Source organism: Onychostoma macrolepis, chromosome 10 (assembly GCF_012432095.1).
Source record: "Onychostoma macrolepis isolate SWU-2019 chromosome 10, ASM1243209v1, whole genome shotgun sequence".
Taxonomy (NCBI): domain Eukaryota; kingdom Metazoa; phylum Chordata; class Actinopteri; order Cypriniformes; family Cyprinidae; genus Onychostoma; species Onychostoma macrolepis.
The window spans coordinates 14,498,484-14,512,958 of NC_081164.1; the positions used below are offsets into that span (position 1 = coordinate 14,498,484).

A 14,475-nucleotide genomic window follows, 5' to 3' on the forward strand; every position below is an offset into this window, starting at 1 on the left:
TGTTGGTTATCTGCCCTTTGTAATTATTTAGCCTATTTTATATGAATAATAATAATAATTAAAAAAATAAAAAAATAAATAAAAAAGATTATAAAATGTGCAATAAAGTACAATCAAAAGCTTTAATTAATCACATTGCACTTAAATAAAGTTAAAAGTGTAATCTGCTTTTTGTCCTGCAGGTGACCTCCTAATTCTGTCTTCTTACGATGCACGTAGGGCTTTACGATTACTCCAGAGTACTCGTAGATCTACGATGATTTTCAAGTGCTACTTAAGTTACGATGCTTTTGGGAAACAGACCGTAATATTAAGATCAATCGTTCGATCGTTTTTACGATGCTTTTGGGAAACGCAGCCCTGGTCCACCTTCTTTGAATAGTCACTGAAAATCTTGCAGTAGAAAGCTCAGTCAAGTTACCAAATGGCCTGCCACTGTAAGCTGGGAACCTGTTTAATGACAAATATCCAGCTGGTGTTAGTGTTAGGTTAGCACATCCGATGTTTAAGATAAAATGCATATGGGGTAATTTTATTTTTAGTGCAGAAAATGAACGAATATTTAATAGAGACTGTTATTCAAGCCAATGCTACTTGTGAACAATATGGACAGGCAAAATAAAAACCACAGATAAATCTCTAATACTTATGAAAGAAAACTTTATTTGTGATTTATAAACAAAACACATTACCAGATTTCATAAAGTAATATAAAATAATAAACACCATTACACTGATGAGCAGGTGTACAAAAAATTTGTCCAACAGATTTGCACTGTCAAAGTCAAAAGCATAGTGCCACTTAGGCACTGGATGAATTGATATATAATTACTACACACAAGCAGAATACATAGACCTTTTTATTTCCTGTTTTATCATTTTTTATTTTTTTTATTTTTTTTATTTTTTTGAAGGGAGAGGTTTATATCATAGGGAAGTATGAACTGGCTCACATTACAGTGTTATTGATTTCAAAGCCTAGCACAAAACGAAGGATTTATCCTTTCAAGTTGCAAAAATCATAAGGTTGTAAAGAAAAGCAATTTAGACCAAAACACTACAGCATTACATATAGCTAGAATGTTAATGTTAAGGTTGATCGCCACAGAGCCGACATCGTTTCGGTGTCTTCTTTTTACGCTCTATGCATGTATGTAATCAGTGTATGTTTGTGTTTGAATAATTTGATTAATGTCTACATACTTCAGCAGAGACAATACACGTCTCATCGTGTCATCATAAATGAGAAAAAAATAATTATGAAAAACATATCTGTTCATTTATATCTATATATAATTTCTGTTTTAATTGCGTTTAACATGCAAAACAGTCACTTGGTGATCTGACAGCACTGAACCACACCTGAAAGAGACTCAAGTGAGAGTGTGTGTGTATGTATGTGTGTTCTTTGTGATGATACGGTCTCATAGCAGCACGAACATCTCTCCTTTACTGAACAGTATCTCTACAGACTTAAAAGGGAAGGAAAGGAGAGATGCAATCCCTCTTAAAAACAGAACATTTAAGCATGATGTCTGAATGTTAAGAAAACATTCCCATTATTTACAAAATGTTAATCAACAACTATTGATTACTGTCATGAAGCTTTATCTCATCATTGATTATATACAGTAGAAAAACTCTGTACTGCCCACCACTGTGGTCTTCTCAGTCTAATCTCCACTCAACTTCTATTTTTGCCCTAGAAAGCACCATATTCTGTAGTTAAACATGTCCATAATCATGGCTGCATAGTCCATGGTGGTTCAACTGCTGTGAGAGCATAAACACTGGTGTGTCTTGAGTGTGTGTGTGCATGTAGGGGCCAGTACCTGTGCTTATGTTTCCAGCAGAAGTGACAATAATATTAACTTGATTTTTCTGCACTTTCTTGTCACATTGTTCAATACGAGCCACCAGGGGGCAGTACTGACATGGGGCCAGCAATGCACACCAGCTAAAGGGAGATTGGCAACATTAGATATGCGAAAGTTACAAGCTTTAGCTAAGGGCAAGTAGCTGGACTAAGACATAAAGTTGGCAGGAAGTGGGATGACATCTATCAAACATTCAAAACAGCAGCAAAGGAAGTGGGTGTGTTTTGAAATGAAGCCACAAGTATTCATTCTACTATTTTACAGACTTTTGAGAGGCTGTTGTGCTTCCGTCCTGTGGTGATTTTAGGTGTACAGCATGTGGACAGCCTGTTCGTAGTGTGTTATGCATTAGAGAGCAAGAACACGCATTAATTTGTAATTTGGATTCATACAAATCATGGGTGTGCATGACTTTGGACTGTATAAGATGAGATTTACTTGCTCTTAGAAAATATACTGAGTAAAGCATCATTCTGAGATTTCAGCATTACTTTGGGAGCAGGACAGAAGCGTTAGAGATCTCTGTGCCCTGTTCTAGGACGTTTTTGTGAGTGTAAAGCAAGTGATTTCGCTGCTACATTCCCATCTCTGTAGGCGTTTATTTTTGATCTGCTCTAGAAATCAGACACTGGCCTTTCTGATAAAGTTGTAGTGTCTTTTTTTCTTTTACAAAGTTTTGTTTCCAGCAGATCAAGAAGTGAGATGGGGCCAGGGGTGGTTGTTTCTTCCCCATTTGACATTGAGGGAGGAAGGCAGGGATGGAGTTAGAGAAAACTCTTGGTATGGCATGAGTTCATATCCAGTTTAACTGGATTCATTTGATCCTTTTTAAAAGAGGAGATGGACTTCCCTCATCCTGGTTGAAAATGTCATTTACAAGGAGCGAGTGGGCTTGGTTTGCATTTTGAAGACTAGAGTTCTTTCTTGGACATCGCTGATTAATTTCTGTGGCAGAACTAGAAAAATAGCCAATCAGAGTCACAGGTTCAAAGGGTTAATTTGCATTTTTTATGTTTGTGCGTACAGCACAAACTCTCTTCTTTCTTCAACTGGAATTGGTAAATAAGGTATATAGAAGGAATTTCTCCTCTCTTTACATTTTCAGTATTTTTGGTTTTCTCTTTCTGTCAGCGTTTGCTACAAACATAAGTTGATAACTGTAATATTGTAGTGGGACGTTACTCCTCGCCATCATCTTTTCCTTTATCCTTCTTGTCCTTCTTTTCCTTCTTCTTCTTTTTCTTCTTCTTAGACTCCTCTTTCTTTCCGAAGGTGATGAACTCGCCCTTATCATCGACGGCACCTGGGTCCTGCCGGATGGAGATGATGGCAGGAGAGCCGGGAATAATGAAGGCTTCAGGGGGGATCTCTCCCGGCTTCAGGGCTTGTGGAGGACCATAGCCGGGGCCTGCACCGTAGCGGAAGCTCCAGCTGTTGCTGTTGATTCCAGCTCCAACAGGAGGGGACAGCTGTCCCTCTCCCTCCCCATCTGAGTGAGAAAAATTACAATGATTAGATTGTGTCATCATTACTTTCCTCATATAAATCAAGATACTGCGTTGTCTAATGGATCAAAAGTCAGGTTTAAAACCAAAAATAAGATGACACAATTAATAATTGTCTTGAGATATAGACACCTAACAATGGGTTTCTACAGTGAGTCTACAAATGCAATTCAAGTTTTATGAGGAGCTTTCAGTGAAGACAGCCCTAAATGTCTAGTAGTAGAATTTAATTTTTGATATTTTTGGGGAGACAGAAATGTCAGAGTGATGCAATGTGTCGTGATATTATAACCAACCAAAAAAATCTTGAAATGAAAACGTTTGGTAGGGTTAATTGCGGTTGTAAAATGTAATATGGTGTGACTCCCCAAAAACAGTTTATGAATAATATATTTATTATTAGTAATTCATGACATAAATAAATAAATGCATGAATTAATGAATGTTATTCCTTTTTATTTCATGGTTACACAACAGAGTCTCTGCATTTAAACTTTTCTTAAAAAACACTGTATTTCTTGGCACATGTTTTATAATATAATATAATAGATCAATAATGTTTTTTTGTTTTTTTTCCTTTCTTTCTTTCTTTCTTTCTTTCTTTCTTTCTTTCTAGAGATATATGGCAAAAATAATTTGCATCAAAATCCTGATTGGAGAAGCACGTTGGTTTTCATTATTTAACACTGATCTAAACCTACAAGTAATACACACAGAGAAGGACACTGCATCACTCTGGAGTGCACTTTCATACAATGTTCATGTTTGAAAGTGTACTACCCCAACAGGGACAGAGAGCTGAGTCCAGAGTGAGAGACTTATGTACTACTTTCCCTACAGAAACAGGGCTCTTTGCCACACCAGTTACTCTATGACCTACTTTCATTTCTGTGTTTTATTTAGATCTCACCATGGCCCTGGAATGCAATTCTATTTGTTTTTGATCTGTACGTTTATTATGACAGTACCGCACGGCTTATTTCAATAAATGCAAAACCTAGCAGGGATTATCCATTTTGATATTCTTTCCTCGGCTTAAATGAATCTGCATGGGTAGATTGTGCGTCTATGTGTGTGCGCAACAACTAGACTAAATTAGAAATCCTTCTCCTGCTCAGTTTCAGGCACATGTCTAAATTTAGAAATGTCAAATCCTGCCATTAATATGCAAACTGCTCTTTTTTTCTGTGTCTACTGATCTATTATGTATAATCTTGACCATCCTAAAAATATACCACCTCTCCATCCATACAGAACAGTCATGATACACAGATGGCACAGAAAAGAGTCAATGAGGGAGTGTTTACATGCACACATTCACAGAAGCACTGTGTGCCGCCCCCTGGGCTTGACAGATCACATTTGGCTGAGAAGGTCAGAAATTGTAGTTTAGAGTGGTAGCATTTACTTGCAGAGTGGTCAGATATCTAGTGAGAGAGTAACTCATGTGTTCATGTGTTAGTCACACCTCACTCCATCTCCCTGTGGCTTTCATTATGGCAGCAATATCAGTGCATGTGTGTCTGTGTGTTAAGTTTCATGTCAGAGCAGGTCAACTGAGCAGACTAGTTTTTGTCCTCATGAGACTAAAGAGAAGATTGGCAGAGTGGAGCTGGAAGCAACAGTCTAAAACTGACTTTCATTGCATTTCTCTCTTTGTTGTACAGGTCAGTGACAAATGTGTCCACATTTAAAAGAAAACGGAAAAAAAAAAAGGAATTTTTTTTTGTACAAGTGCTAGGTTCTTAAAAATGTACTCTTGGTATTAATTTTGTTTTCATATAGTTTTGAAAAAGTAGCCTAGAATTTTCAAGAACTTTTAATTTTATGACAAATTTAATTTTATGTAAAAATAAATACAAAAAAGTACTAACATTTTATTCTTCTTCACATTTCCATTTGTTGGTTGCTCCACATGACTTTGATTCTGCAATTGTTTTTCAACTGTTAATGAGCAGTGAGGCAGTTTTCTTTAAAAAAAAAAAAATCCAAAAGGAATAAAATAAAAGATTATGCCAAAATAGTTTTGGTTTTCTTTTTAAGAATTTATTCATTTAATAAAGCTCTTTTTAGTATGATATGTCACATTGACACTCTGACTTAATTCCAAATTAATTTTAATCTAGAAATTAATCACAGAAGGTGTTTGTATGTTTGAAGTGCATTTTCTAAATGTATTTTTCAATAAATTATTATACTTTTGTATTTTTTTTTTTTTCATATGGTTAAAAAAAAATTGTACCATATTCAAGAACTTTCAATTTAATGTCTCTAAAAATAAAAGTAAAAAATAATAATATTTTTGTCTCTGAACCTTTCTGCTTGTTGGTTGCACCACATGACTTGTTATGTCACTGACCTTTACACATATATGCTGTGTCTTGATATTCAGGCAAGATTGTGATAGATTTTAGCTTGATGATTTTATTTGCCTTAATTGTGCCCAAAGAGGGTATTATGGTCATTAGATAATGCTGTTCTGTGGTTTAGCCTTAATATCCAAATGTCCAAAATTATTACTTTTCCCTTTAAATAATATAAAATATAATTAATCATTTAATCTTCTTTTTTTTTCATAAATCAATGCTATTGGTCACCCTTTATGTTTATCAGTGGGTTTTACAAAAAAATAACCAATGAAAAGTAATAAAACGAGCTTGTGACTAAACCCTTGTAACTCCACTGATCCTCAGATACTGTTGGTAAAATCCTGTTCTGTTCTCATAATTTTAGTAAAATGTTAATAATATGACACATGCAAGTGTCCAACTATACATTAAGCCATAATATCAGCTTTAACTTTTACAGTGTTTATTTATTTATTTCCCCCCTTTCATGGTAAGTAGTGGCTTTGGACATTTGAGCTTTATGCCTGACAGCAACGATATAGAGCAGCATTACGTATTGTATTGCTATATCAGTGCAGCCAGATAAATGTGTGCAGTTAAAGACAAATACTTGATCTAATATGCATTCATGTGTTGGATGCATATGTGCTACTTTTTGTGCTATTTATGGTCCTTTCAAGCCTCCGGTCTTTATTTGATGTTTCTACCTCTCCATTCCTCTCCTCTTCCACACCTTGCTTGTTCTTCCATTTTGAGTACGGCTGGTTGCCATGGAAACCTCCTCCCCCATCCCCGCTCGCCCACTCCCAGCTGCTCCTGCTGCAGTATCTAAGATTCCTTGTTGTTGCCTGGCAACAAGTCACGCAGTGTTTCCTAGCAACAGGACCACCGGAGGGGTCTGCCAATCCTGAACCTCTGTGCATCTCCAACCCCCGCATCCCCCCTCGTCTCTTCCAGCATCACTCTCATTCTATCATCCCTTTCCTCCTTTATTACTCACCGTCTCTCTGTATCCCACATGCTTTATCTTTTAAATGACTCTCAGTATAGCATCCTCATATATCTCTCATATTCATCTATGTGTCTCATTTTCCTGCTTGGCCTCTTTTCCGTTCCTCTTGTTGCCATGACCTCAACTGTGTTGTAATTTACAAGCACTAAACCAGCGCTTACACAACACACCTGCGTTGCCTCAACAACACAACATTAGCCTGCTAATAAACACTATTTAGTTGGACAACTAGACTGGGTTTCAAAAGCCTATCAGATTTGTGGTGTGTAGTTCGTCCTTCTGCTTCACCTCTCTGCAGGTTGCTAATAAAGAATCAATGGATTTCTCTTTCTCCTCTCCTCTTTTTTTTTTGCTCTGTGCCTCTCTCGATCTGTCCCAATTATTCTATCCGTTTCTTCCCACTGTCTGCCATCATTCCAGTTCAGCTCTGCTCTATCAGCCTGTCAATATCTCCACCATCCACCACCCAGGAGACCCACCACTCTTGCTTCATTCCTCTAATGGCACATTAGATTGATCGTCCTCTGTCTATCTGGCTGATCTTTGAGGAGAAGCATATCTCAGTAATGCAAATTCAATAACCCCAAACAGGCCTCATGCATCACAATATTTAGATACTTTGGTTCTGAACTTCAGCAGAGTAAATGAAAGGTGCCATTTGAGCACAATGGGCACGTACACACTTGAGGTAAATTGGGTTGTCAATTTACCTTTTAATGCTTAATCCTGTTATGTACACACACACAGTTCAGTAATTTACTCCCTTCTACAACTGAATTAACTCCTAAAAAAATCAGGTAGTGACAAAAGCATTTACAGACATTTTGCTGGGGTGCATTTCCCAAAAGCACTGATACTCAGCTATTGTCTTAAGTTCCAACGTTACCATCATAGATCAACGATTCAGTGTTTCCCAAAACTATATTTGAAACAAACATTCACAAATAGCATTGCAAATCTGAGTGATTGGAACTGTGGTTAGACCTGTGGTTAGAAGCATAGATTCCTCTTAGTATGGCATGCGGTCTTAAACAAATTATGCACAATAAGCAAGCTAACATGCAGTACAATCTATATATTTTAAATATGTTGCATTTAAATATATACTGTATACAATTGAACCTATATATTTTAGAATGTCCTTAATAAGTGCTGTTTTTGAAGAGTGTGCATATGAATAGATGGGTAACTATGACGTAAGAGGGGACCGTGATGAATCAAACCTAAAATAAAGCAAAATGGAAAAGAACAAAAATAGTGAAGTAATCATCAGCTGCAATGTTCATTACAGCATCATCTCGGAGATCTTGAATTAATACATTTGTAGAAGTTATTTGTCTACCTCCTGCACATGTCATCATTAAAGGAATAATTCACCCAAAAATGAAAATTCTGTCATTAATTACTCACCCTCATGTCGTTCCAAACCCATAAGACCCTCATTCATCTTCGGAACACCATTTAAGATATTTTTGATGAAATCCAAGAGCTTTCTGAGCCTCTATAGACAGCAATGCAACTTTCACGTTCATGGCCCAGAAAGGTAGAAAGGGCATTGTTAAAATAGTCCATGTGACATCAGTGGTTCAACTGTAATGTTATGAAGCTACGAGAATACTTTTTGTGCGCAAAGAAAAAAAACTTTATTCAACAATTTTTTCTTCTCCATGTTAGTCTCTGCCACCATTCATGAGAGTACTGCGATGTATGCGTGTGGTGCTGCTGACGTAGAACCCGGATGCACTGCACTTTGTTTACAAGTAGAAGAAGATGCACGCTGTACATAAAACAGTCCTCATAAACATGTCAGAAGATTTCGACAGAGAAGATTATTTGCAATTTTTTTTTTCCAGCCATACTTATTTGAACCAGAATATGCAGACGATGAACTAAGAAAGATGGTACGTCATGGTACTCTCATGAATGGCGGCGGAGACTGACATGGAAGAGAAGAAATTGTTGAATAAAGTCATTATTTTTATCTCCCTCCTCTGCTTCAGTCATCTATCTCTTTCGTCTTGAGTATTCATTCAAACCTTTATCTATTACAACTGTTTGGGCTAAGGATCTTAATGAGGATGTGCAAGTTTTATTTTCGGATCAGGTATGGGGTATGCTTAAATTGTCTTCTAAAAACCCTAATCACCAAATGATTCATTGGAAATTGCTGCATGGGGTTTACTTGACTCCAATGAAACGTTTTATATGGATCTGTCGTCTTCTCCTAAGTGTAGTCTCTGTTCGCAAGAATCTTTAGGCACATTTTAGCATTTTTTGGGGGGAGTGCCTGTCTTTCTCATCTTTTTGGACTCTCACAGGACCTTTCGTATTTCTTGGGTACTGAGATATGTTTGACTCCACACCATTTTTTCATGAATGACTTTTGGGACTTCCCCTTGTCCATCCAACAAAGATGTTTAGTGTTAGCTGCTCTCACAGCAGCAAAAAAATTGCTAGTCAACCATTGGAATCCTCCTCACACAATGGACAGACGAACCTGGACTGTGTATGTGTTGGACATTATCTCGATGGAACTCTCAACTTCTCGTATATATGGATCTAATGTGAAAACTTTAAATTTATGGCATTCAGCTTTTAATGTTGTGTCATCTTTTCTAAAATCTTTGTAAAAATTATTTTGTATTTATTTATTTATTTACCTATTAATATTAATTTATTTTATTTTATTATTATTAATTATTTTATTTTATCTTATTTTATTTATTTTTATTTTGGGTTGGGTTGGGGTGGGTTCTAAATTTACACAGCTGCTTTTTGTTTTATATTACTGTTCCCAGAAGAAAATTCAATAAACAGTTGTTAAAAAAAAAAAAAAAAAGTTATTATTTTTGTTTTCTTTGCGCTCAAAAATTATTCTTGTAGCTTCATAACATTACGGTCAAACCACTGATGTCACATGGACTATTTTAACAATGTCCTCACTACCTTTCTGGGCCATAAATGTTTCAGTTGCGTTGCTGTCTATGCAGGGTCAGAAAGCTCTCAGATTTCATCAAAAATATTGTAATTTGTGTACCAAAGATGAACGAAGGTCTTAGGGGTTTGACACGACATGAAGGTGAGTAATTAATGACAGATTTTTAATTTTTGGGTGAACTATCCCTTTAACAACTGTCCTATATTGTTGAACCAACATGGTTCAAACCAAAGAAATGCGAACATGTTCAGGAAACAGTTAGTTTTCACAACAATATATCATATTATGCTTGTTAAGCAGCGAGTTGTACACTGTCAACGTTGTACAACGTTGTTGTATGGAAAATGCAACCCCTGAACAACTAGTTGTTAATGATATATTTAAACTCAAATCAGCTGTGTTGCTCTTCTGTATGCATGGCACAAAAAAATATAAAACACATGGAACTAGGTAAGCAAATAAGAAAGAGCCCATAAAAAAATCCAAATGCTCTGTCTTGGAAATAAGCCACATACCAAAATATCTCTACCTGACATTGCCTACTTTATTACCTCCATAAACTGGATTGTTTTATGGGCCAAGACAAGCCCAACGACACTTAATGCGTGTTGCTTATATTAATAAGTAGACATGACAAACAAAAACAAAACATGATGGCTCTGTTGACAGTGGTTTAGTTAAAAATCACCGAACGTAATGAGTCTTTAGTTGCTGTAATATCACTTTGGTCAAAAATAGCAGATACCAAATGCTAGACGCCAGAACATTGATGTCAATCACTGCAATTTTAAGAGAGAGAAATGTTCTAAACACACAAAACGAGAATTTAGGGGATTCACTCCCATATGTAAATGCTGTTGTCACTCCTGAAACTGTGTGCTTGGCCATTGTGCACTTATCCAAAATAAACACATTTGGTTCATTGTGTCAACTAATGATTATGTTGCCTAATTATGTGCTGAAATGAGGCATTTGAGGGACACACCACTAAATTACAAATGAAATCCTGTCAGGGAAGGACTGGCCTTGATACATCAGTATATGTTAATAAAGAATAGACTTATAAGGTGGATGAGAAGGAAAATGTGCTAGCAGATCTATAAAAATGACATCACGGACCACAGCAAGTCATTGTCTGGATTGCTAGTTGCAGAAAGTCTGAAAAAATTAATGGGAAAGCTCGAGCCAGACTTGCAGACTTGTTCCCTGTCATTTTGGATCTTGGGAACAGTATTGCAACACAAAGAGACAACGCAAAGTACATCTTGTACTTGGATTGAGGATCTTTCAGGGCATGCAAGACTGTAAAAGAGCAAGAAGAGGGCAGAGAGAGAGGAAGAGCTGACATTTTTGGATGAATACACCTAACCTGCTTTAAACAGGTTGTTTTAAACATGCATGAATCCATGTCACTTTGAATCAGCTTCAATTTGAGTCAAAAGTTTCAGTCGGTCTTGATTTCTTCCTACGAGAAATCCAGAATCACCATATGTATTAGGCATATTAATTAAAAAAGATGTAATAGGTTGATGAACATGATCATTTGCAAGAGAGAAAATTACTAGATTAGCAAGAGCATGAAGTTGTGCGAGAAGATGATGGAGTCGTTGGTTTCGGATGATTAAAATTTCATTACACTGCGGACGTCTTTAAGATGTGACCTCACCTGCTGCACTGGAGACTGTGGGCCAGTTCTGGACCAGCATGCCTTGCGCTCCCTGCATCACAGCTGATGCCTCCTCCATATGCACAGAACTAAAAAGAAAACAATTAGCATGTCATTAGTCGACATATCACACATCCAGTAATGTTTACTATTAAAAATACACAGAGAAAATGTTCAGTAAAACTGATTCGAAAAATAATTCACATTAAAATACAGCTTCACTTTTGGGCTGTGGCAGCTGAGGGGGACAGTTGGGTTATGTTTCAAGAGCTGCTGTGTTCGCATGTATTTATTAAAGCTTTGGTCTGATGGTGCGCGTGATGGTGAAGGTACATGTGACAGAGTGTGCTAGACTATCTGTGATCTAATGTGTCTGTGCGTGAGGTGATGTGTGTGCGGCGTGCGACTTGTCATGATGTTTTAACTCCTTCAGACATGTTGACTGGAAAGCACATCGATAGAGAGGCTAAATATATACAGGAAAGAAGGCAGGAAGATACACAAGATGATACAAAAATTACCTATTTTTAAGTATATTAAAATATACTTAAACATTTATTTTGAAGTATATTTTAGATATTTTTAACATCCACAAGATTACTTGTTTTACTTGAGTTGCGACATTAAATGAGGTTTTAAGATTTGTATCATAAATATAAAATAGCGTTCAAAAGTTTGAGGTCAATAAGATTTATTTACGTTTTTCAAAGAAGTCTCTTATGATTACCAAAGCTGCATTTATGTGATTAAATACAGAAAAACAGTAATATTGTGAATTATTGTTCCACTTTAAAATAATTATTTTCTATTTAAATATATTTTAAAATGTAATTTACTCCAGTGATGCAAATATGAATTTTTAGCAGTCATTACTCTAGTCTTCAGTGTCACATCATGATCCTTCAGAAATCATTCGAATATGTGATTTGGTGCTCAAAAATATCATCATCATAATCATCATCATTATTATTATTACTGTCATCATCATCAATTTTGAAAACAGTTGTGCTGCCTAAAATTTCATGGAATTTGTGATATATAGTTTTTTTCAGGGTTTTTTGATGAATGGAAATGTCAAAATAACAGCATTTATGTGAAATATAAATCTTTTATAACATTATCAATATCTTTACTGTCACTTTTGATCAATTTAATGCATCCTTGCTTAATTAAAGTATTAGTAAAAAATAAATAGGAATAGCAATACGAATAGGATTTTCTGCAGTGTAGGAATGATGAAGAAACCGAAGAAATGTGAAAAGAAATGTGATATAAAGGTGAAAGTGTTCATCAAAGAGAAAAATATGTGGATTTTATGGAAATATATTATCATTTCAGCGCCTCTCTACTCTTGCAAAGGCCCATTTCATAATCTGATTTCCCCTAATACATTGTTCAGTTTCTTTACCATATTTATCTTCCCTCCATTCCTCTCTCCATTTCTCTCTCTCGGACTGTCAGCAGGCCATGCATAACGTAAGCCTGGGAATTTGTGGTAGACAGTTGAAGATGTAGTACGTACTTAAAATTTCAACAATACCACGCTGCACCCTAGAGCTGTGAGTATGCATTAAAAAGCATTACGTTAAAGGGACGTTTCATTTCCTACATACACTTTCCAGCAACGGCCTTTGGCTTTCAGCACAGATCGGTGTGTTTATCACCATGGAAACCACGATCAGACAAGCACCCACATAAAGAGCAAGACTCTGAATTTTGCCACAGCACTCCTATACATCCATTATAAATGTACAGACATGAGGAGCAAAAAGGAACTAGGTATAGCAGAGCATCTGCAATGCAGCACAGGGTGTGCCCAGCCAGCTACAGCTCCAATAACTCTCATCCAGTGTGTGTGTTAGCATGATGGATCTTTCTAATTCCCTTAAAGCTGAAATACACCCGTGCCTTGTGGCAGAGTGAATCAGTAACTTTCTTGCCTAAGGAGAGGCTTGTCGATTGAGGGGTGTGGATTTAAAGCCTCTGGAGAGGAGGTTTGGATTCTGGAGGTGTTTGGAGTAAGTCTAAATGAAGAGGAGAGAGTTGAGCAATTCATCAATTCATCTTAATTTTTGGTTCATTGACGGTCAATAAAAAGATATGAATCAACACGTTCTCGCTCCCAACTCGTCACATACTGAAGCTTGGTCAGGACCACTTGGCGTCGCTTTTTGACACTCAAGGTACCTCTTTAGCATCATTTTTCGACTTGCAGGGTCCTCCGTTGTTTTCAGTTGTTTGTCTTAGTTTAATGGTTTGCATGCATTTGTAAAAAATTGAAATAATTTTATATACATTTTTACTTTCATTGGAGCACCTAACCCCATCCCTACCCACTTCTGAACAATATAAAACACATAACAGGTTAATATAAGTGCAGTCACAGGTATTTATTGCAAAAACTGACCATAAACAAGCAGTATAAAAGCATTGCAAACAAGTCGTGTTGCATTTCAAGTCTTCTGAAGCCATACGAAGTCTTTATGCGAAGAAGAGAGTAAAATATAAGGTTTTAATCACTGAAAATGATCCTGCTCCATCAACGCGCTCACATCTCATTCAAAAGCATACTCCCGTCCCGTAGCATGACACAATCGTTCACGAGCATTTCACAACCGAGGCTGACGTAAGGCTTCTTCTGGCGGCATTTTTTGAATTCACACACAGAGACTGTAGCAGCAGCACACAGGATGAGCTTTACTGCGGACGGAGACGGCGATCGCATCTATTCCTCTCACAAATCAATCATTTTGGCTCGGAAGACTTGGAATATTAATACTTTTTGAATAAATTATGACGGTAGTTGTATCTGCCTGTTATATCTTGTGTTTTATTGACAAATGGTAGGTTTAGGGGCATGGGTTGGGTTATGTGCTCATAAATGTGTAAAATAGTGTAATATAAATAAAACTGTTGTGACTGTTTACATTGAAAAAAACAGTTCATTTCTCGTTGGCATATTGACGCCAAGGGTTTCTCATTTAAAACAACGGATGAACTGCACGTCGAAAAATTATGCAAAAGGGATACCTTGAGCGTCAAAAAGCAAAGATAAGTGGTCCTGACCAAGCTTCAATATGTGACGAGTTGGGAGTGAGAACATGGATGTTGGATGAATACACCATGTA

The 14,475-nt window shown here is 36.6% G+C and overlaps 1 protein-coding gene across 2 annotated transcripts in view; it reads right to left on the reverse strand.

Moving 5' to 3' along the window:
• The window catches only part of LOC131548764 (protocadherin alpha-C2-like), a 198,948-nt gene that overhangs the window by 152,554 nt on the left and 31,919 nt on the right, over positions 1–14,475 (reverse strand). For both annotated transcript variants that reach the window (XM_058790326.1, XM_058790278.1), the window contains exons 3-4: positions 11,348–11,436; positions 2,914–3,367 (exon numbers count right to left, since the gene is read on the reverse strand). In XM_058790326.1, coding sequence (XP_058646309.1) covers positions 3,057–3,367; positions 11,348–11,436 — 400 coding nt within the window. In that variant the 3' untranslated portion in view covers positions 2,914–3,056. Of the gene's footprint in view, positions 3,368–11,347; positions 11,437–14,475 lie in introns of those variants that run through there.